This window comes from Eumetopias jubatus, unplaced genomic scaffold, assembly GCF_037043125.1.
Source record: "Eumetopias jubatus isolate StellerSeaLion01/CBP00866 unplaced genomic scaffold, mEumJub1_p1.0 scaffold_12, whole genome shotgun sequence".
Classification (NCBI taxonomy): Eukaryota; Metazoa; Chordata; class Mammalia; order Carnivora; family Otariidae; genus Eumetopias; species Eumetopias jubatus.
Window position 1 is genome coordinate 44,491,732 of NW_028274818.1, and position 24,171 is coordinate 44,515,902.

Genomic DNA, 24,171 nt, shown 5'->3' on the forward strand with positions numbered 1-24,171 from the left:
TTTTCGTATAACACCTAGTGCTCCATGCAGAACGTGCCCTCCTTAATACCCATCACCAGGCTAACTCATCCCCCTACCCACCTCCCCTCTAGAACCCTCAGTTTGTCTCTCAGAGTCCACAGTCTCTCATGGTTCGTCTCCCCCTCCGATTCCCCCCCCCTTCATTTTCCCCTCCCTTCTCCTAGTGTCCTCCATGCTATTCTTTATGTGCCACAAATAAGTGAAACCATATGATAATTGAGAGCCCAGATATGGACCCTCAACTCTATGGTCAAATAATCTTCGACAAAGCAGGAAAAAATATGCAGTGGAAAAAAGACAGTCTCTTCAATAAATGGTGCTGGGAGAATTGGACAGCTATATACAGAAGAATGAAACTTGGCCATTCTCTAAAACCATACACAAAGATAAACTCAAAATGGATGAAAGACCTCAATGTGAGACAGGAATCCATCAAAATCCTAGAGGAGAACATAGGCAGTAACCTCTTTGACATTGGCCACAGCAACTTCTTTCAAGATACATCTCCAAAGGCTAGTGAAACAAAAGCAAAAATGAACTTTTGTGACTTCATGAAGATAAAAAGCTTCTGCACAGCAAAGGAAACAGTTAATAAAACAAAGAGGCAACCCATAGAATGGGAGAAGATATTTGCAAATAACACTACAAGCAAAGCGCTGATTTCCAAGATCTATAAAGAACTTCTCAAACTCAACACCCAAAACATAATCAAGTCAAAAAATGGGCAGAAGACACATGAAGAGACACTTCTCAAAAGAAAACATACAAATGGCTGACAGACACATGAAAAAATGTTCATCATCATTAGCCATCAGGGAAATTCAAATCAAAATCACATTGAGATACCTTGCACCAGTTAGAATAGCAAAAATTGACAAGGCAAGAAACAACAAATTTTGGAGAGGTTGTGGAGAAAGGGGAACCCTCTTACACTGTTAGTGGGAATGCAAGTTGGTACAGCCACTTTGGAAAACAGTGTGGAGGTTCCTCAAAAAATTAAAAATAGAGCTACCCTATGACCCAGCAACTGCACTACTGGGTATTTACCCCAAAGACACAGATGTAGTGAAAAGAAGGGTCATATGCACCCCAATGTTCATAGCAGCAATGTCTGCAATAGCCAAACTGTGGAAAGAGCCAAGATGCCCTTCAACAGATGAATGGATAAAGAAGATGTGGTCCATATATACAATGGAATAGTACTCAGCCATCAGAAAGGATAAATACCCAACTTTTACATCAACATGGATGGGACTGGAGGAGATTATGCTAAGTGAAATAAGTCATGCAGCTGGGTTTTTTGTTTTTGTTTTTTTGAGAACAGATTTGACAGGAGAGCAAGGAGTGTGAAGGGGATGAGGTGGGGGATGAGGTTGGAAAACAACCCAAGAATCAGGAAAGGTTCCAGGGAAGGGAGGCTGGGGTTCAAGTTCGACTTCATCCAGTTAAATAGTCTTTCAGAATGGAGTCTGGAGTTCCTAATCCATGGGCTGAGTCCTTCAGCTTTTGATTTGGAATCCAAATAGTTATTATAGTGATTTTTTTCCTCACTTCTTCAGTCTGTGTCCTGTGTAATTGCCGAATTGAGGACCTTATCTATAATAAGGCTCAGGTGAATTTAGTTTCAGGCTGTTCTGCTTCACACATAACTTTAGGTGGGAAACTGAAAGCTACTCCAAACATCTTGAGAATTCTAAGAACTGTCTTAGAATTCTGAGGACTTCATCAGCATTTCTGACACCAACATGGCCCATTCTACGCCCCAAAGCCTGGCCTGCTTTTATGCCCGGTCTTTCCAGGCTTCTGGTTATAATTGGCCAGTAATTACGAATTGCATAGTTGGGGCTTAGGAAGTGGCTTGATGAGTCCTTAAGCTGAGCAGAGAGTATGAGAGAGCCCAAGATGAGGGAAACCCCCAGAATGTAGCCCAACTTTGCTTCTCTAGACTTTGCCTCATCTGGCTGTGTCCCTGGCCTAAGAATCTGGCTTATCAAAGGGATAACATGAGGCCTCTGAACTTAATAAAGAACGTACAGAGATTAAGCAGACCTCCATTTCACTCAGATTCATTGTGCTTAGCATTTCCCCCTGTGGGTTTTCTGAAGGGTTAGCCCTCTTCTTTCTAAATGAAGGAAGTGCAGTTTAACTCTACTAACAAGATCATAAACAGTGGCACCAAAATGCTATTTTTTTTTCCATCTGTGAACAGATGGGTTTCCTAGCACCATCTTCTTCAGCCTGGAAGAGGAAGAGGAACTGGAAGGTGGAGGGCCTGCAGAATTCACGTGCTTCCCAGAGGATCTCGTGGCAGAGCAGCTGACCTATATGGATGCAGTAGGTCTTCTCTCTGTGCCCTAGATGGGCTTCCACTTAAAATGTGGGGACTGACAGTACTGGTGGCCTGGGGAGGCCAGTGGGGGTGTGTGATTTAAGTCTTTTGTGATCCTTGAGAGAGGCCGTGCCTATAAATGCAGAATGAAGATGTGACTTGAATCAATCATCTGAATAATTCAGGCCCAAGCTCTTCTTGCAATTCTGGGTGAAGGTGCTTTTTCCTTGGCACTCCATACGCAGAGGGAAATAAGAATTCTAATTCTCATGAAACAAAATCCACCCTGTTCCATGGGTATTTCTCTCCCTGCAGACTCATAAATATTTCAAGATCTGAACTGTTTATTTGGAAGGTTGTAAAGCGGTCAAAGTATAAATTAGGATAAAATAAGTTCACTGAATCCACATGTGACTCTGGCAGTTCATGTCTATGTGTGTTTCCTGTACTTTTGAATATGTTTGTTAGCCATGCATAGTTGACGACATTGGTCACGTGTCTTAGCGCAATGTTAGCTGGTAAATACCAGTTAAAGAAAAGAGGGCTATTATAAATTATCATGATGGTTTTAGCTCTTCTGTACTTACCACTTTGAAGAAAGCAGCATAGAAAGTGACAGAGTTTCCATCTAGGGAGCATGCAAATAAATTATCAGAAGCAAATCAGAGAGTCTATGTAAAGTAAATCCTGATGTTCTCTTTCATACAAACCCTTGTATTGAATTGTCATACAGATGAGAATCAGATTTGGTCAGCGAATTTGCTTTGATTTTGTTCCACAATTGACAGCATCAAAGAAAGATAGGAAACCTCATTGGTGATGACTTTTAGGCAAAGACCTGGAAACCAGGCTGTAACTTCCTTTCTTCCTTTTACTCTGTGACGTTGAATGGTATTGCCTTTTATATGCTTACTTTCTTCATTTTAGAAATCCTGTAGAACACATTGATGGTAACGCCACATGCCCTGTCCTTCTTTGGATCACTCGTCAGGTGGTCACTGGGCATCCATATGCATTGTACTCAATTCATGATCGTGAGTGCCCAGAACATACCCTCGATATGATTCTGAGGTCAAAACCCTCTCGACCACTGTATAGATTTGTACCTGTCATTTGAGATAGAAAAGTCAAAATGTGGTCAGTCATTTAAAATTTTCTTTTGGTCATTGTGTTCCGTTTGTGCAGTCGAGCAGATTTAGAAGGAAAATGTGGGCTTTTCTGACCAGTTAACATTAATTATTTACTTTTGTCCATTGAAATAGACACGATGAGGCAAGTCAAGTAGAAAAGGGTTGTTTGTCCATTTACAAAATACTAATTCACAGATGACCCAGATGATGTGCTTTGCCATATGAAATGTCTGTGTCCTGAAAGTCCGTTTCTCTTTTGTTCTAGCAACTATTCAAGAAAGTAGTGCCTCACCACTGCCTGGGCTGCATTTGGTCTCGAAGGGATAAGAAGGAAAACAAACATTTGGCTCCTACGATCCGTGCTACCATCTCTCAGTTTAACACGCTCACCAAATGCGTTGTCAGTACCATCCTGGGGGGCAAAGAACTCAAAACTCAGCAGAGAGCCAAAGTCATTGAGAAGTGGATTAACATTGCTCATGTAATTGTCTTTTTAAAAATATTCTTTGTATTTAGTAGATATTGGAGACCACTCCATCTCTCTGTTTAAAGGGGTCTATGCGTTTTGCAAGGCAATCAAATGACCATATGTGAGGGACCACTGGGTTTTTGTTGCTGTTATTGTTGTTCCTCCAAAGTAAGAAGAAAAATTGCCTTTTTAACTTAGCTTATTTTTGCTCTTTAAAGAAAGTTGGTCCCTTGCACACTTCTTTCTGCTCATGGGCCTGCACACTGCTGTGTCTCCAGGGTAGGACATCCATCTGCTTTTCCCCTTATTTTCACAAACTGAGTCAGTTGTGCCCATGTTCAGTAAATAGAACTTGATGATAGTCTGAGTGTTAGACTACTCTTCAACGCAGAATGATTACCTACCTAAGTACCCTTCCAGCACCCGGAAGCATTATATCTTCTACCGATAGAAAGAGCTGGTACGTTCTCAGAATCCTGAATCTCTTTTCCAAAGGACTGAGATGCACAGATTTCACATTGATCTGGGGCTTTTCAGGAGGGCCTTCTATCCGAAGTTGGAGGGACAGAGTTTATTTCTAGGCCTGGTTACATTCTGCTGAGTGTCAGTCTGGTCTCTTGGGTCAGCCGCTTACATACTGTATGACCTTCACTAATCAGCATCTTCATGATTCAGAAAAGGTGAACAGTATTCAGTCACTTGGTCACCAGGTAATTCATGAGCTCTTAAATGCACGTGAGCTACAGTTTTATGTACTTTGGGGACATCATTAGGATAAGCACAATCAATGTGGTCTTACAGGAGCCTATAGTCAAATAAGAAAGTTAAGATAGACTGGAATGATCTCAGCTGAAGCAAAAGAGGAGTGGGGCCCCATGAGATAAGCTACAGCTGTGGAGGAGGGAGAACTCACTTCTGACTGGGGGGGATCAAGGAAGGCTTCACAGATAGGATGACATTTGGATTTAGCTTTGAATACTAGATATAATTTTTGGTATTTGAAGATTGGGTAAGATTTTTTTTTTTTGTAGGCAGAAGAAATTACATCAGCAAGAGCTATGTAATTAACGACTTTGAAACATAAGTATTATGTAAATCTCTTATTAGTCAGTGTTCTGGTTTATATGGGTCAGCCCTCAACCAAAACCCATTTTGCTTTCTATGCTAATGTGTATTTCTTTCATTAAGCCCTCATGTTCAGGGCATAGTGCTTAAATTTTCACACACACACTCTCTCTTCTCTCTCTCTCCCTCTCTCCCTCTCTTTAACATTCTCTTTTGTTGTCTTTAATTAAAGAGCAGGGCCATAATTGTGCTAGGAAATTTGCCTTATTTTGAATTGTTAGGTGGTCTGTTACCACAGATGTTTTAGTATATAAAAAAGTAGGAAAATACTATCTTACAACTTAGATTTCTCCTATTCTGAATTGAGCTTATTTCTCAAGAGCTACAAAAGAAGTTCTGATAGAGTGGAACAGAGCATGGAATTTCTGTCTTCTTAAAATGATAAGAAAAAAATATATATTTTTTGCCATAAATGCTATATCCTTTAATCCATTCATCTGCTTAGAAAATCTATAGCGAGAATACAGCATTTGTGTGTTTGACGATGTGGCTCAAACCATGACTTTTGGTCCGAATTAAATATAAATTGTGCATTTATGTGATAATAAGAAATACAAGTTGAACAATTTGAGGTCTATTCCAAATCCCATAGCACATGCTTAAAAGCCAGGGGTCCTTGTTCTTGGCAATGTAGTTTCCTAATATTGAGCATGTCGTGTCCCTTGAAATTGTGTGGAGTAATTTAATAAAATAATGAAACTCATAGGTGGTTTCCTGCCAAGATTTATTTTACTTTTCCTGCATTAATCACAGTTAATTTCTATCGAGAGGATATTTGAAAAACGATAAAAATTTTGCACAGAAAATATTTGTGACCTAATGTGATCATATTATCTTGGACTGGCCTGGCTGCTATGTTTTTATTTTACTTTTGCATCTCCTGGAAGATACCTCCCTTTCTGGAAATGGGGCCAAATGTCTCTTGTACTCCTTTAAACACTTAACTGAAGCCTCTTTCTGGATAATGTGTTCCATATGTCTATTACAATTTGTATGAAGTATCTGTGCCTGAGTTCCTTTATTTATCGCAAGTTTCTTGATTTTTGGAACATGACTTTTGGATTCTGAACCTTTGTTGAACCATGCTCTCGTGGGCTTGGGTTTCCAGACTGACCTTATTTCAGAGTGCTCTCTCTCTCTTTCTCGCTTGCTCGCTCTTCTCAAGTAAGGGGAGAGCATTGAGAAATTTAAAAAGAGTGGGCATGACTTTTGTAAAATACTTTGGCACTGACTCTAAGAAAAAAATGTTTGGAGGTTTGTTTGTTTGTTTGGCATAGTTTTAAGTAGCCAGATTTTGGCAAGCTAAGTTAGAGAGGGCTGTTTTTCCTTCCTATTCAGGATTAGCATGACTTCATGAAGTGACCTTAGAAGCAATGTGCATTTATGCCCAACCACCCTGGCATCTCTTGCTTCAGATGTTCTGCACAAAGCCAAACCCGTGCTCACACAGTGTACTCAGTGGATATATTACACTCCCAAATGCCTGTATATTGAAACATCTCCTTTGACATAAGGCATAGCCCACTCTCCCCATGTTGCCAAGACTGGGGCTCTCTCCCTTACTGTTCCACTGTCCCCACCATTCATCAGCAGGATGTTGACTCCAGGGTCACTGGCTGCTGAGGCTGTAGACTCCGTGCGGTAGCTTCGATTTCAGGATCAGAGAGCTTTTCTCCTTACCCAGAAAATGCCATCCAGAATATTTCCTGTTCTCTTTCTATTTTGTTTTCTCAAATGCTGCCAAAGCAAATTTTATTTTAAAAGCCCAAGTTATTTTGGAAACACCGAGGGAACCAAGGTGTTTCTGAATGTTTATGATCGTGGCCCAAGCCAATTTGAAACCAAACGAATGTGTATAAAAATATTCCCTCTTGGCAAAGAGCATAAAAGCCAAAGTTCAACTCGTGGTGAGTTTTTATTGCCAAGTTATATACACCTCTCTGGGCAAAGGTTGGCCATGAGACGTTCGATACCACCTGACCTCACAGAGGCTGTCTGAAGGATACAGTGATGGTTCACGTGTGTTTTTAGGGCATCTGTGTGCTTTCTGCAGAAGCAAACTTGCTCTTCCGAGCACAGCACTGCAGACTCACCTCCATTCATGTTTTACTGGGAAAGCTGGAAACCATAAAACTGTAACAACAACGCAAAAAATATATTAAAGGGAGAAAAACAAGCATATGGTGCCAAAACCTATAAAGTGTTTCAGTGACTGGGGTGGGAGTAAGGAGCCACTTTTTGATGTTCAGTATTTATACAGCTGCCTATTTAGTGGTAAGAATTCATAGCAGCTGTGGTACCTCTAAAACAGGAAACCACCAGCTCACTGTATTATTGAGATTTAAATGCCTTTTATGTTTTAATCACTCTCCGCACAGGAATGTAGGATCCTGAAGAATTTTTCCTCCTTGAGGGCCATCATTTCTGCACTGCAGTCCAATTCCATCTATAGGTTAAAAAAGACCTGGGCCGCCGTCCCCAAGTAAGTTCCCAAGTGTCCTGCCCTGCTTTCTTTGGCTGGGGCGACTGGTCGCTGTATCAAGGGTGCGGGTCCTTGCCTTCAAAGCTCATATTACATAACTAGAGAAACGTGTTTGAAAGCCTCTGTGTGTCCCAGGCAGGGTGCTCTTTACATGGAATCATTAATGAGTTTTGAGAGGGGCTGCCACAGACAAAGTGTGTCGAAGCCAAGTTATTGGCTTTGGGGATGATTTTAAGGATGTGCTTATGATCTAGATTCCGAGGGTAAGTTTGTAGAGTGATGAAGTTATAGCAGTTTGCTATTCCTTCTGGTTATTTCTCAGCCACATTCCAAAGCCCTAAGCTGTGCCAAGATGTGAGGGATCGTGTGCGTAGATAGGACATTAGTTCTTGCTGTTCAGCAAGAATCTATTCAGTTCGCTTCTGTTTCAGCGTGTTAAAAGCCATCTGAGTGATATTCAAAACCGCCAAGTGTTCCTTCCTAGGCACCTGACTAAAGTTATCAACTGGCCACATTTCATATTGTTTTTCATTTTGTATTTTTTTATACTGTTTTCATTTTATATTGTTTTTCATACTTCTTGGTGGAAGCTTTGGAACAGTTAACAATTTATTGTCCTTATTATTTTACTCTCTTTCTTCCCCTAGTTCCAGAGCTTCCCTTGTAGACCAGAGAACTTTTTGCAGAGGAGGGAAAGGTGAATGAGGAGGCAGCTCTGGTTCCCTATCAGTACAGATTTAGAAGCTGGGGAATGTGTCATGGCTACACACTAGGCCAATTACATTCAACAGGTCTACCTGGGTTTGAGCTTTAATCAAAAAGTCAGGCTGTATCGAGGAAGAATGTGTAAACTGTTTACAGTCTATACTGTATGCGGTATAGTCAGTTTCAGCCAGGAGGGGAGCCAGCTGGCTCCCCAGGCAGGCCTGCCTTTGTGGGATTGGTGGCTTTAGTCCTTAGGAGTGGAAGGTCTAGGCATTCGGTTTCATCAGTTTACTTAGAGCTGATTAAGCCCTAAGGGACCGACACTATCCAAACTTGCAAGAGACCCAGATCGGTATACCAGAATTTCGTAAGTTTATGCTGAAAAATAAGTGCCAGAGTACTCACACATACCAGTGGGCTCCTATTCCCAATCAGAAGAAAGGCTACTTGGGGGAAGTCAAATTATTTATTACATAAGGCTTTGATGAGTCAGTAGAAAAAAATCGAAGTGGCTGATCGTAATGCCTGGTGTTACAGAGCCGGAGAAGCCATAGGCACTTGGAGACGCCAAAGCTCATGCTCTGTTTACAACACTGTTATCTACCAGGAGAAAACCTGGTAGATGGGCTTTCCAAAGTCCAGTGAAATTTTTTTGATCACCACTTACTCCTTAGGTTCTTTCTTCTCTTCATAAGTTTGAATAATCCAACTGACTCTGTATGTGAAAGAAAGATTAGTTGATTGGTTTTCCTTTGCATATAAATCTTATGAAAGAGATGGGTCATATAAAATCATGAGATGATAGGCCTCGGGAAAATCAGATGCATACAGAGTCCTCATCCTCAATAGCACGGGCCCCTCTCCTTCCCCTCATCAGTACTCCCTGGTCATGGTATCAAAATAAAATCAAAGGGGGCCCAGGTGCTGAAATAGCTCCTGTGCTTGATTGCAACCTTCTCTGATTGCAATGAAAGGTAATCCTATCTTTCTTTGGTGGTTGATAAATAGCATACTGTGGAAAGTCAGTTAGCCAGACAAAGATTTCTTCCACAGCAAATTTGAGGTTAAAACACAAATAAAAAAAATGAGTGGAGTTGTATCTTAATCTCTTGGTTACCATATGAGACCCATTCTTCCAGCTGGCTTTTTAAATGATTTCACCTCAAAACAAACCTCAAAGCCTCATTCTGTACAGTATGGGTGTCTGGTTTGTTTCTTAGTTGGTCGGTTCATGTTTTAGCAGGGATGCTGCAGAAATGTCATGAGAAGATGCTTTCATATCAGCTTTCCATAGTTTTCATTGCTAAATTCAAGGGACAGAGTTAGGATACCTTATTTGGTTATCACTTTCCCTGTAATCCTTAATGCTAATCACTTTTCAGTGGACAGAGAAGACGTCTATTTATTTCTCTTTATTTAGGCCCACGTGTAATTAAGTTCTTAATTATTTTTTCCAAAATACAAATAGCTTTAGTGGTTTTCTTTATGACAAGAATAATATTACCCTCATTATAAAACAAATAAGTTAATAATGGCTTTCCCGTGATCATGACGTGCTGACTGGGGAATGATATGGCCCCGTCAATTCTCTGCCTCTGGAGTCCTCCACTCAGTAACCCTAGAGGGCTGGGGAGAAAAGCCTGAGGCCCGTGGAGAGGGACAGGGCCTCCGGAAGAGAGAGGGCAGAGTAGCCACTTTATATATATGATCCTGCTGACCTTCACTGCGGTCCCTCAAGGGGACTCCTAGGATGTTCCTTGTATAGGTAAGAAAATGGAAGCTCAGGATGGTTAAGCAAAGGGCCCAAGAGCCCTTGGGGAGGGAGGGGCAGAGTGGGGATTTGAACCCCCGCCCCTGACCAGAGCCCGTTCAGCTGCCATCTAATCTGACTCTGATTTGAGAGCACTGGCCTGTGACTCAGGAAATTTGGCTTCTACACCTGCCATGCTCAAAACTTAGCGATGGAAATGTCAGCAAATCCCTGACCCTGGCATCTTCATCTCTAAATGAGGGAACTGGCCAGCATGATTTCTCGGTCCCCACGGGGCTGTGTGTGTATTGCTAAGACAGATTTTTTTTAAAGAACATGTCCCATTTGAACAACTTGATGCCCCAATTTAGCAATCCTTATTTATGATTATAACATAGGTGGTTAGGAAAACCCCCCTCTTCACATAGGTGACTGTGTGTACCTTTAAAAAAAAAAAAAAGAGGAACGCCTGGGTGGCTCAGTCGTTAAGCATCTGCCTTCAGCTCAGGTTGTGATCCCAGGGTCCTGGGATCAAGCCCCGCATCGGGCTCCCTGCTCAGCGGGGAGCCTGTTTCTCCTTCTCCCCCTCTCTCTGCTTGTGTTCCCTCTCTCGCTGTGTCTCTCTCTGTCAACTAAATAAATAAAATCTTAAAAAAAAAAAAAAGCTGCATGAACAAAGTCATTGGCTTCCTCTCTGCTCCTGAGATCAGTCCAATCCCTCTGTAGCCACAGGTAACGGAGGGCAGCAGGGCTGAAGGTGTGGGCCTTTCACTGACTCTTTATTTGTGAATGTTTTCTTCATCCCTCTCCCAGGGACCGGATGCTGATGTTTGAAGAACTTTCAGATATCTTCTCCGACCATAACAACCATTTGACCAGCCGGGAACTTCTGATGAAGGTGAGGCTCTTGGTGGGGGCACCGGGCCGCATCACGGATAGCTCTGGAATCCCTTCAAGGGGAGAGTGGCTTGAGGGCTCCCCACATTCCTGCAGTCCCAGGAGAAAGCCTGCAGCGACTAGAAGGCAGCATTTTTGTTTTTGCTGGCAAATCAAAGAAGCTCGAGGCTGAGAAAACTGAATGTCCAGCTCCGGAGCTTCAGGGTTACACAACCAGATTGTGAAACTTGTGCTCACGAGTGTATCTCTTTAACGAGCCGCTCTGCGGACACCAAGTGCTGGCGGCAAGGTGGGTGAGAGGCCCTGGAATATTCCTTCTCAGCAGAACATCTTCTAGAGTGACAGAGGCCAAGCCCATAATTCCATATTTGGACCAAGTTGCACGGGCCCATCAGCAATATTTAGTGAATGCCAAGTGAGTGCTGACTTTAGAACTGTAGAAGGTAGAAGTATAGCTCGGTTGATTTCATTTCCCCAGACATTTGTTGAATGTCCAATATCCGTAAATCACTGGAGCGGCCTCTAGGAATATGAAGGCAACTAACCCAGAACCTGTTTTCAAGAATTCACCCTCTGGCTGGTGGATGGAGGCACTAACTGAGAATAAGTAGTCAAATAAAGGTACAAATAACAGGTTGTGAATGGTCATCAGAGGGGCACATAGGCCAGATGTGATCATCACAACCTTTCTATAAAGTAGATTTTATCATCCTTGTTTTGCAGATAGCCAAGACTCAGAGAGGTAAGCCCTGTGTTGTAAGTCACGCGCCTGGTAGGTCATTAGTATGTGAACCTTACCTGGTGAGACTCTAAAGCCTGTGCTTTCATCACAGAGGCATGAAACTGTTTCTTCTGGCCACTTGGTAGTAGGGGGCAGGATAGAGCAGAGAAAACTTCACAGAGAAGGTAAATCAGTAACTGAACAACAGTTGATTGAGCGTTCGCGATGTGCTGGGTGTCGGAGGTGCAACCACACTGAAGGCAGTCTCAGATCTGAAAGAGATCGCATCTCATGGGGGCCAGGTAGAGAAGTAGACAATTATAAAATCATAGGGTATGCACTACCATAGCCCTGAACTGGGCAGTTAGAGGGTATGATCCTTGTCGTTAGTCTCTTTCTCTGCATAAGAGACTGTATTATCTGTAGAGATAATAGTATTTAGTCCACTGACTTCACAGAATTAATTTGAAGATTGACTAAGATAAAATATTTGAAAGCCCTATGCAAATGTGTTTTTAGTATTTGGCATGCTGTGTGCACACGAAGCCAAAGTATGCATAACAAATCAAAGTGAGTAAAGTATGGGCTACATACACAAGCTCAGAGCACACACTTGGAGGAGGGATGAAAGTCCATTGGAGGTGGCGTCCCTACGAAAGGGCATCCACCTAACACCTGTTAGATTAGTCATTCCTGTAAGGGCATCTGTTATGGTCTTCCTGACGGTTGTCCTCCTAAGTCCTGCTCTTCCTGCATGTCTCTCTCATCATGGGCTCTGCCGGGGACCCAGCCTGTCTCCCTGCTGGCCTGCAAGCCTCTTGCAGGCAGGAACTGGGTCCTTTTTGTCACTGTTCTATTCTTAATGCCTGACACAGTGCCTGGGATGCAGCAAATGTTCAGAAACTCTGTACAACTGCATGAATTGGTGGGCCTTCGGACTCATGTGACTTTGAGAAGCTGCCTACTCTTGGTCCTTCTTGGAGTCAGTGATAGGAACAAGGCAGTTTGTGCTGATGTCCAGCTCCGGATTTGGCCTACCTGATTAGCTGCACACTAACCAGTGCTTGCTGAGATCGTGTTACTCCCTGCTTCATGTCCCCCTGGATTTGCAGACTTTAAATGGAAACTCATCTGGCTGGAAGGAGATGGCTTAGTCGTCTCCCTGTCAGGAATACAAAGCTAGACTAACTGGAGCCACACATTCAAATCCCAATAGCTCTGAGTCATCCTTCCAACATAGATAAATTCAGTGCCGTGCAGCCCATTGCCTGGTGGCGGTGTTCTGGCCAAAACCTTAGAAGCAAAGCCATATCTAGACATTAAAGGTCCCGTAAACCTTTCTTAAATGTAGAAGTTGGCCCTTGTGCTCTAAGTTAAATTTCTTCTACATGGCTCCAATCCCAAAGAAATGAAAAACTTGGCTATGAATTCCTGTGGTCTGTGCATTATCATTACAATGGTGTGATGTGTTTTGGGCAGGCCGTATGTATATGTAGGTCCCTTTCCAGTCACCTTTGTTGATCATTCTTCATATGAAGTATATAAGTCTGAGTGTTAATTCTCAGCATGGTTGTAAAAAAAAAAAAAAGGAATCAAGGTAGTTATGTTCTCAAAAGAACCACAGAGAAAAATTGCAGGCCTCTGTTTCTAATATGGCATTCCTGGACTCACACTGATTTACAGTTGGGTAATCTTAGTCTTAAAGACTGGTCTTCTCCTTCATTTCCGGGTAGATGTAATGTTCCACCTCTATGATATTCTGGCTGAGGCAACATAATAATTAACAAAAATCTAAAAAAAAAAAAAGAATCTAAGGTTTTCATTGTAACTGTTGGGGAAAAAATTGTTTTTATTTTTCTCAAAGATTATCTGAAACCTGTGATGATGAACTTAGATCACTCCGAGCGGTTGAATTGTAGAGTCCATAAATTTTAAAGCAGCAGAAAAGCAGACTGCCACCAGATTGTCCTGGTTCTTGCGACTCTTGGATGAGAACTCTCCCTGGTGGAATTACATAAAAACTGTGAGAAAGGCCCAGGAATTTGGCTCTGGTGAAAACGTACGTGTAGTGAAGCTCTGAAACATACTCAAGTCGCGGTTGGAGCAGGACTGTTAGGACTCTGAAGGCCCATTCGGATCGCTACCACTAACTTCTGAGCAATAAAGTACCCAACACTGACTGAGAAGAATCCAGTGGCTGCATACACCCAAGGCCCAGGAGCAGGATGGATGAGGCGGCTGAACTCATGGAGGTGGAGAATAGATGGGCCTCAAGTGAGGAATTTTCACTAGAGAGAGAGAGGAAGGAGAGAGAGAGAGAGGAAGGAGAGAGAGAGAGAGAGGAAGGAGAGAGAGAGAGAGGAAGGAGAGAGAGAGAGAGGAAGGAGAGAGAGAGAGGAAGGAGAGAGAGAGAGAGGAAGGAGAGAGAGAGGAAGGAGAGAGAGAGAGAGGAAGGAGAGAGAGAGAGAGGAAGGAGAGAGAGAGGGGAAGGAGAGAGAGAGAGAGGAAGGAGAGAGAGAGAGGAAGGAGAGAGAGAGAGAGGAAGGAGAGAGAGAGAGGAAGGAGAGAGAGAGAGAGGAAGGAGAGAGAGAGAGAGGAAGGAGAGAGAGAGAGAGGAAGGAGAGAGAGAGGAAGGAGAGAGAGAGAGAGGAAGGAGAGAGAGAGAGAGGAAGGAGAGAGAGAGAGAGAGGAAGGAGGAGAGAGAGAGAGGAAGGAGAGAGAGAGAGGAAGGAGAGAGAGGAAGGAGAGAGAGAGAGGGAGGAGAGAGAGAGAGGGAGGAGGGAGAGGGAGGAGGGAGAGAGAGAGAGAGGAAGGAGGGAGAGAGAGAGAGGAAGGAGGGAGAGAGAGAGGGAGGAGGGAGAGAGAGAGAGAGGAAGGAGGGAGAGAGAGAGAGGAAGGAGGGAGAGAGAGAGAGAGGAAGGAGGGAGAGAGAGAGAGAGGAAGGAGGGAGAGAGAGGAAGGAGGGAGAGAGAGAGAGGAAGGAGGGAGGAGAGAGAGGAAGGAGGGAGGGAGAGAGAGAGGAAGGAGAGAGAGAGAGAGAGGAAAGAGAGAGAAAGGAAGGAGAGAGAGAGAAGAAGGAGAGAGAGAGAGAGGAAGGAGAGAGAGAGAGAGGAAGGAGGGAGGGAGAGAGAGAGGAAGGAGGGAGGGAGAGAGAGAGGAAGGAGAGAGAGAGAGAGGAAGGAGAGAGAGAGAGAGGAAGGAGAGAGAGAGAGAGGGAGGAGAGAGAGAGAGAAGGGGAAAGATATAGGAGGGGAGCAGGAGGTTGATGGAGGGAGAGGGAGCCATTTGGAATTCATCCAAACATAGGCAATCATTAAGGATGACGTTTCCAAAGACCCAGTTATAGCAAAAAACAAGAAGGTGACTTTGGCAGAATGAAGAGACACTAGGAGCATGAGTGTGGCCAGCAAAGGAGTCAGAAGGAAGGAACCAGTGTGATACCATCAGCAAACCTGTGAAAAGTTCCAAGGGGTTTCAAGGGATCGGTGGTGTGAGAACAGAGCAGAAGATTTAGGGCCAAGAAGGGAAAATGGGTACCACTGGATGTGGCAAATAGTAGGTTTTCGGTTGACACCTTATCTGGAAGAAGTTGCACTAGCCATCTCTTCCGTGACCCAGCGAGGAACAGAGTCTAACTCTCTTGAAATCATGAAGTCATGAAATCCGCAAGTCTGCGAGCTCTCACCTCAGGTCTTCACCCTCCCTGCCAGCAGGGAGGCTGTCCCAAGTGCTCTTCCTTTCTGCCTCTGCTATTCTGTGGCTCTCGGGAGCCTTTTAACTTGTCAGAAATCCTTCTTAAGAATTTGAGGGCTGCCTTCCACAACTTCCACACATGATACCTCTTCCAGTGATTGAGAAGCTGGAAGGGGACCAGAGGGACCCACACAGGGAAGGGATGGACACTTGCCTTCAAGTCAGACAGAAGTGATTGCTCACTCCAAGCAAATTCTCAAGAATTTGGGAGGACTCACCACCCCCTTGCTTTGGAAATGGAACATTTTAGGCAGCTTTCATTCATGCCCAGGAAAAGCTGTATGCAGGAGGTGGCTAAACAGTACTGCTCCTTATCATCATTTGTGATAGGGAGAATTAAAATAGATCATGAGTCACTGTGGGCTCTGGACCCAGGTGAGGGCTGGTGAATGCTAGGAGATCTTGGTGCCTCGCTGACATCGGGAAGGCCAAGTCTGCAGAAGACGCCGCTGCTCTGTGTGATCAGGGAAGGTCACAGGCCGTGGTAACATAAACCCCAGGAAGACTGACCAAGGAAAAGCTACCGGAGCACTTGTCCCCGACCAAATTGTGAAATTTGCCTCCCATTCATACAGTTCCTGGAAAATGAGAACTCAAAAGACCCTGAAACCACAAAACCCCAAAGCACTGTGTTCAGTCAGCAGACTGGAGTTTAGTCACCATCGTGGAAGAGTTTGTTGTGACAACAGACAGGAGCCGAGGAAGGGTAGCCATCCGTCCCCAGGCCCCAGGAGGAAGGATTGACTTGTAAGAGTTCCAGACCTGAGAAAAGCAACTCAGGAGGATAGGTTGGGGGGAGGAAAATGGGGGAGAAAAAATAGGCGAAGGTCTGGCTTTCATAGGTTAGTGCTGCTCCACGATACGGGGCTTCCTCAGAAAACTTCCGGTACAAAAGTTTCATTTAGCTAAGAAATAACCACAGAAAGAATCCCGTTTCTTTCACAGAATGCTGGCACATGTGTTTCAGGCAAAGAGCAAGAAATCACAAAATGTACTGAGGAAGAGATCTTCATTTCCGGGGCATGTGATTAGTCCCAGTGAAATGTAGGATATGCAAAAAATTGCCTCGGTTCTGGGAACTTCGGGCCTGGTATTGACCATTGATTTGAACCACAAATCAGGGGTTCTTCTTACAAAGCAGGGGGGATATTGGGATCACCCGAGGCCACCAGACCTTATTGCACATAGACCGCTCGCGACAAGCCGGCTGAACATTGACATAATTCAGCCCAGAGCCTGCTGGAGGCCTCTTGCTTTTGCACGGCATGCAGGCCATTGTGCAGAGGTTCCGGACCAGAAGCTTTGTGCCCCTTCTCTTCCTTCTGCTGCCACTCTCCATTGCCCTCCTCTGTGTGTGCTTCTGTTTCTTAGGAAGGAACCTCAAAGTTTGCAAACCTGGACAGCAGTGTGAAAGAAAACCAGAAGCGGACCCAGAGGAGGCTTCAGCTCCAGAAGGATATGGTATGTACCGGCCCTCAGTCTTCCCTCAGGACCCATCAGAAAGCAGCCCTGTGTGGGTGGTGGGGCTCCTGCATGGCCCCAGCACCTTTGATCTGCAGGGCACCCCTGCTTCCAGGAATGTTCTCCATCCTTTATTTATTCTCCACAGCCCTGGGAGGTCTGTAGGAGACATATTATCACTCCCATTTGACCCAGTGGGAAATAAACCCTTACACTTGCAAAGCATAGCGTTCTCTGGAACATTTTTTCCTCTAGAGGTAAGGAGAAAAGTCTGCAGGAGGTAGACTTCCTCCCTCTTGCTGTCTTCCTCCATCCACTCCTGCACTTAGAAGCTGCTGCTACCTTGGCCTCGAGACCTCCTGGGCTTCGGTTCCCCAACAGGAATGCCTACTGTAGTCAACTTTGGACACCTGGTGCCCTAGCACATGGGTGCCGAGGAAAGAGCATCTGCTCCCAGGAGGACTTAGTCTGTGTACTGGCAGATCTTTTCATTTGTTCCAAACCCTCTCTCCATTTTCCAGCTTTCCATACTAATCCCAAGGACTAGCCAAACCTTTTTCTAGTTTTTCAATACTCAAAGGAATACCGTACCTCCTTCCTTAAGACTGAAAGATAGTTACCATCTTTAGCTTTATCTTAAAGCTTTATTTTAAAAACTCTCCTTTTAGCATGGAAGAGGGAAAACCAGAGAGAGAGGAGATTAAGAAACTGACAACCTCTAGGTCGTCTCATCCCTGCTTTGGGAGGATTTTCTCCTTCTTTGGAAGGCTGGACATAAATCAGAAATGTTGTGTTTGAATGATAGGACTCGTCTGTACCATAAAGCCTATGAAACATTTCACAGCATTTCAGACTTTTTTTTAGTTGTTCAAAGATAAGTTAAAAATAGCTGCTAAAAAAAGATTATTTTAGTTCAGGATGAGACCTTGTGCACATAACAGGGAAGGACGAACTGTGCCTGAGAGAGAGTCCTCGGGGTGAACCTCTCCAGTTAGTTCTGGCCAAGGAGACAGCTGGCCTCCTATGGAGCAACCTGGTCCTGCCTTGGCTGGGGCTGTGTTTTCTTCCAGAATATCCTAAGTGCCTGAATGGAAGTGAGGAGAAGGTATCCATGGAAGTTAGTGCCTCAGCGGCCTTACGGAGAATTGAGATGATCTCAAAGGAAATTTCATGAGATTAATACTGCGTATACCTGCAGTTGAAGTGATTCTGTCTTCATTTCCAAGGGACAATTTAAAAAAAAAATAGACTTTTTACTCTGAGTTTACGGATAAGTTCCAGATAGTACACGGAGTTTCCCTGAAGCCCTCAGCCTGTGTCCCCCATTGTCAACACCCTCTCTGGCCATGGCCCATCTGTCAAGCCCGAGGCACCAACACCTCAGTGCTGGTGTGAACTGTGAACTGAAATCCAGACTTGATTGGGATTTCACCACTTTTGCATGAGGACGCTCTTTCTGCTCCAGGAGCCAGGTCAGGGGACCATGCTGTAAGATGCTGTCCTGTCTCCCCAGGCCTCTCTGCTCTGTGAGAGCTCAGCCTTCCTTGTTGCTCCTTACCTTGACAGTCTTCTGGAATACCGTCCTGGGTATCTTTAGAATGTCCCACAATCACAGTGCGTCTGTTGTTTTCTAGTGAATAGGCTGAGATTATGGATTTGGGGGAAGGATATCACAGAAATGAAGTGCCATTCTCGTCACATCCCATCAGAGTCACTGGTGATATTAACCTTCATCACTTAGTTAAAGTAGTATTTTGCCAGACTTTCCACTTTAAAGTTACCATTTTTCCCTTTCCCGCTTCTATCCTTTGGAAGTGAGCCACAAAGTCTAGCCCATTTTTTAAAAGGATTTTATTTATTTATTTGAGAGAGAGAGAGAGAACAAGCAGGGGGAGAGGGAGAAGCAGGCTCCCCACTGAGCAGGGAGCCCAGTGCGGGACTCGGTCCCAGGACCCCGGGATCATGACCTGAGCCGAAGGCAGATGCTTAACTGACTGAGCCGCCCAGGTGCCCCCCAAGAGGCCATTTTCATAGTAACACCCCATGCTCTTGTGGTATACACTCTTCCTCAATGTACAGTTGCCCTCCTTTACCAATGGTGAAGCCATTCCAGACCCCCAGGAGTATCCACACACTCTGAAAGAGAAAAGCCATCCCTTGAAACAGCCTAAGCAAAATACGAATCCTCTGTGAACACTCTTGAGCATACTTGTATGATCTCCTGGCCTTTGAGGCTTGTTTTCCTAACTTTGGAAAGTTAGAGGGGTGCCTGGGTGGCTCAGTTGTTAAGCATCTGCCTTCGGCTCAGGTCATGATCCCGGGGTCCTGGGATCGAGCCCTGCATTGGGCTCCCTGCTCCGCAGGAAGTCTGCTTCTCCCTCTCCCACTCCCCCTGCTTGTGTTCCCTCTCTTGCTGTGTCTCTCTCTGTCAAATAAATAAATAAAATCTTAAAAAAAAAAAAGATTAGGTGATAATAATTCCCATCCTTTTTAAAAATCTTTAAAAATTTCATTCATGGAGGTTAACACTAATGGTCTTCAATGGTCCTTCATTTTCTCTGAATGCTGTCAGGGCTTACCTGGCCAAAGATTGCTGCCTTCATCTATGAACGGTCACTTTGCCAAATTTAGCCAACAATAGGTGCATTTGCTCCAGCGTGGAGGCTCCTGAAACCCTTCCACTTTTTAGTAACAACAAAGACCGTTTTGCTGTGCTTGCTCTTCAGGGTGTGATGCAGGGGACTGTGCCCTACTTGGGCACCTTCCTGACTGACCTCACCATGCTCGACACTGCTCTTCAGGACTATATTGAGGTGAGTTGTTTGGATGTGGTGACTTGGATACCCAAGAGAGAATTTCACTTTATTAGTGTCTGTTGAGGGCCCATTATGAACGCGGCACTGTGTTAGGTGCTGTGAGGAATACAAAGCAGAGTAACACCGGAAGTGACTCACAAGCCAGTGGAAGCTATGTATCGAGGCCGGCAGTGACTGTGGAAATACTAGGAATTCAGACAGAAATGCAGTGAGAGATGAGGGGAGGTTACCATCCGTCCCATATGCGGGGGGGGGGGGGGGGTGATGGCAGGGCCTTACAGAAGGAGTGGGTTTGAGAACGACCTTGATTTTGAGTAGCATTTGGGCAGGTAGGGCTGAGGGGTTGATATGCCCTAATATTCTACTTGGTGGGGTAGGGAGGTGGTCAAATTTGTGGATTTTTAATTGTTCTTTTCTTTTTTCATATAATTACCTGCCCTGAGGTGCTCTTGTGTTTTCTCTCGTGTGTGCATTCTTTCTCTCTCAGGGGGAAGAGAAGTGAAAGTTAAGCTACTTGTTAGTAGCTGTAATAAAATATTAAGTGGAGAAGAAATTTGACATTTGAAGTGAGATTTAAGGATTGCTTGTAAATCTAAGTTTCTGTCCCCTCCCTTGTTCTCACATGTGATGAGTCTGCTTCTACTCTATCAGAGTTAGCAGGCCTGGTGGTGGTTCTGTGTGTACCTACCTCCAAGCTCGTCATGATGTTGTGGGCATGTGCATTTATTTTGCATTTCCTGAGCTCTGTCTCTTCATGTCCTCTGCCTCAGCTTATCTCAGGAAACACTCATTAGCACTGGGGAATTTTTTGGGGAGTGACTGATGATTTAGAAGTTATATTCAGCCTACTGAGAACAGGAGCTGGGGGATGAAGAATTGAAACGTAACTTTTCACGAAGCTATATGTAGAAGTGACTTCCCTTTTAATAAACCATTAACAATTTGGATTCCAGTATGAGTCAATGACCATCTAGTTTTTGTTGCTTTGGGTCAAGAAATAAAGTGTAATGGACTATTTACTCAAGCTTTTGCCCATATTGGCTCTACAAATGTATTTGGATTCTGAATTGTAACTTCCTTATCATTACTATTTTAGTTGGTTTTGGACATTTTATAAGAAGGCTGTATGCCTGTCCTGTCCCTATTAGAATTCAAAGAATGTTTTTCTTGAAGCAAATGGTGCGTCTCTTCCTACACAGTAGCCATAATTGTAGTGTCATTGATCATTGTGACTTTATCATCCCTGTGATCTATTTTAATGATTCATAGAACAATACAGGGCCGTATTTCAAAGTAGCTTGGTTTCTCACTATTTTTTTAATTGAATTTCTTTCAGGGTGGACTGATAAACTTTGAGAAAAGGAGAAGGGTGAGTAGAGGCCTTGGCTGCAGTGTTCCATTTTACTTCATTTGGGCATGAAAAAAGAGAAGCAGGGACTTAAGCCTTTTTTTGTAGAGGCAAAAAAACAAAGAATTTGCATTTATCAAACACTTACCATATACGACTGTACCTTGTCCAGTCCTGTGTATTACTCCCCCAGAGTGCTGTGAAGTAGGTTTTATCTTCCTCAATTCCCAGGTGCAGAAGCTGGCCCCCAGACCCAGTCATGCTGCTGCAAGGCCCACATTTCTTTCCTCACCCTTCCTCATCTCTTCTTTATAATCAGCCTGGGCAACAGCCGGTTCATCCTATGAAAGAGAAGGGGTTTCGAAAGAGTAAATGACATATGGAAGAGTTAAAGATGGTGAAGAAAGGAAAGGTGTTCACTGTGACATGTCGATAACTCTCTTCCTTTCCTGTCAGCATGGGAAGGGGTGAATTTTTCTGTGGAGAGAATAGTGGATGGCTTTGCGTAGCACTAAAAAAAAAAGAGAAAACAGAGCTTTGAAAATTTGCTATGGTTTTAGTGTAAAAATGGTGTGTTTAAATAGATAAATGATGCAAAGGAAAATGAGTGAACAAAGGAATGCCTTCACCTCATAACACTTATGACTAAGGAAGCTTACTCAGTCCGTCATTCTTTCATTCTTTTACTCCCCAAAAATTGATGGCGTTACCTCACATGGGCCAAGCACTCTGATAGGTTTGGGGGTTGCTGCAGAGAAAACCCAGCACTCCCTGCCCTCATAAACTTCACAGTCCAGGAGGAAGGTAGACAAATAAGTCAGCAGTTCTAACACAACTGATAAGGTCTTGTGAGCAGAAGTCGTGGATAGCATAGGAAGACGTAGGAAGGGCATCAGTCCCCAACTTGTGGGGTCAGAGAAACTTCCAGGAGGAAATGAAATTGGGTTAAAACCAAACCTTCAGGAGCCAACCAGGCTGAGCTCATGTTAACATAGACAAATAGACAAATGTAAACCTTCTGTCCCTGGTAGAGTACACTTTAGCATGATGATAAATATTCCTTGAGGTTATTGAGACCAAGAGCTGAGGTTGTTGGATGGGAAGTTGATACCCACAGAACCTGCCTGTTGTTGAGTTTCTTCTTTCACGTCCTGTAACAATAAAACAAATTCACTTACTGGCCTCCAGAGTTACCCATCTTTGTCCTTTAACTTCAGAATCACCCTGGATGCCTCTCTCTTTCCTTTTAAGCCTAGCATGTTAAACTTCTGGAAAATTTGAGTATAAAACCTAAAGCTAAGGCTTATACCCTTTGCTGACTTAAAAAAAAACTTTATTGAAACATCTAAAGAAGTATAAATAATTTTGGACATAATTATATACTTGCTTCTCTTGTGAGCTTTAAAAGATTTAGTTAAAGGATTTACTGGAGTAGTAAAAACCCAAGGATTTGGGAAATCCAAACATTCAAGTTTATGAGGCCCTGGATTGTTTAGATATTCAACCCTACCAAAACTTAATTTACTGAAGGGTAAGGGTTGAAGAAGATGGCAATGGGGAACTTAGGAGCCTCCTGACTTAATTTTTTTCTCTCTCTTTTAAGAAATAGAAATGGAAATTGAAAATATACTTTAAAAGTACACAACTTTAAAAAATAAGTTTTCTATCCCTAGAATGAAAACCTAAAAGAGAAAAATGGAGCCACTATGGCTTTAGGTAATAACGAGTTTGGGTTGCTCTGCTAGCCTGTTTTAGTTATATCAATTTGCTTTTTCAAGGGGGGGTGGGAATTGACAATTAAGCATACAAAGACAGGGATTCAGAGTTAGAATTTTTAAGAGTTATTCAGTTCTTTTATTCCTAAGAAAGGCAGGACTTCAGAGTCATCCTAGATGGTTTTCTCCATTGTATTTCCTAATGTGGTGTGAATTCATGTTGAAAAGAGATATATTGGGTCGGCCTTATTATTTACTTTCTTTTTGGTGTTCTGTCTGCTGTAGGAATTTGAAGTGATTGCTCAAATAAAGCTCTTGCAATCTGCCTGCAACAGCTATTGTATGACACCAGACCCAAAGTTCATCCAGTGGTTCCAGAGGCAGCAGCTCCTAACAGAGGAGGAGAGGTAGGTGCTCATATTGTCCATCAGGGTGGAGCTTCGATGTTGGTGAGAAGAATACTACCTCCATTTTCCTCATTGGGCCATTTTTTCAGCGACTATTTAGTGAGCAGCTAGTAGATTCTATAACCTCAGTTTTCAGAGGATAATGGTATAGCAGGAGAGGTGGATGGATGGCATCAGAACATGTGCTTTCAGATTCTTGCTCTACCATTTTTTTTTTTTTATCTTTGTAACCTTGAACAAGTCACTGATTCTTCCTGATCTTCAGGATGCTTATCCATAAAGTGTTTGTGAGGATTAAATGAAATTGTATTTGGAAAAGCACTGTTCAAGTGCCGATCATCATTGTCCTCCTCATCACCACCGCTACTGCCTCCATTGTCACCATGTTTGTCATTTTTGTTCATTGGGGCCAGCTTTCCAGGGAGCTTTCAGTTGGGAAGGAGAGACAGATTCATGAAGAACTGAAATCTGGCGGGTAGCTGAAGTGCTGCAGGATCTACGGGCGGGAGCAATTTGGTCAAGGATGGGGGGAGGTAGGGAAGATCATCGGAAAGGTGTGAACGTTTGGACTAGGCTGTGAAGGAGAGCTAAGATCTCACCAGGAGAACTGGAAGAGAACATTCTAGACAGAGGGAAGAACGTGAACAAAGGCTTAGTGGCCTGACATGGCTGGCATTTGGAAGAACAGTGAGAACTCTGTTGTGGCTAGGACACAAGGGACAGGTTTCAAAATCATGGTTGACGAGCACGGAAAAGCACGTTAACTCCAGTGCCTTGAATGTCCACCCAGCGGGGGTGTAGTCTTTACCCTGTAGTCCAGCAGATTAGAGTCTGCAGGCCCTATCCGGCCCACCACATATTTTTATATTTTTAAATGGTTGGGGGGCAAAAAAGAAAGGGAGATTATAACATGGAATAGTTATTTGACATTCAAGTTTTAGTATCCATAAATAAAGTTTTATTGGAATACAGCCCATTCATTTACGTCTTATTTATGGTTGCTTTCATGCTTTAAAGGCAGTTAAGTAGTTGGAAGAGAGAC

At 43.7% G+C, this 24,171-nt stretch overlaps 1 protein-coding gene across 2 annotated transcripts in view; it reads left to right on the plus strand.

Annotated features, from left to right (window-relative positions):
* RGL1 (ral guanine nucleotide dissociation stimulator like 1) overlaps positions 1-24,171 on the plus strand; it is a 167,376-nt gene that overhangs the window by 122,644 nt on the left and 20,561 nt on the right. For both annotated transcript variants that reach the window (XM_088016804.1, XM_028121581.2), the window contains 8 exons: positions 2,231-2,355; positions 3,746-3,961; positions 7,453-7,556; positions 10,825-10,909; positions 16,754-16,843; positions 19,570-19,656; positions 20,996-21,028; positions 23,008-23,129. In XM_088016804.1, the coding sequence (XP_087872930.1) occupies positions 2,231-2,355; positions 3,746-3,961; positions 7,453-7,556; positions 10,825-10,909; positions 16,754-16,843; positions 19,570-19,656; positions 20,996-21,028; positions 23,008-23,129 (862 nt within the window). The remainder of the gene's footprint in view (positions 1-2,230; positions 2,356-3,745; positions 3,962-7,452; positions 7,557-10,824; positions 10,910-16,753; positions 16,844-19,569; positions 19,657-20,995; positions 21,029-23,007; positions 23,130-24,171) is intronic.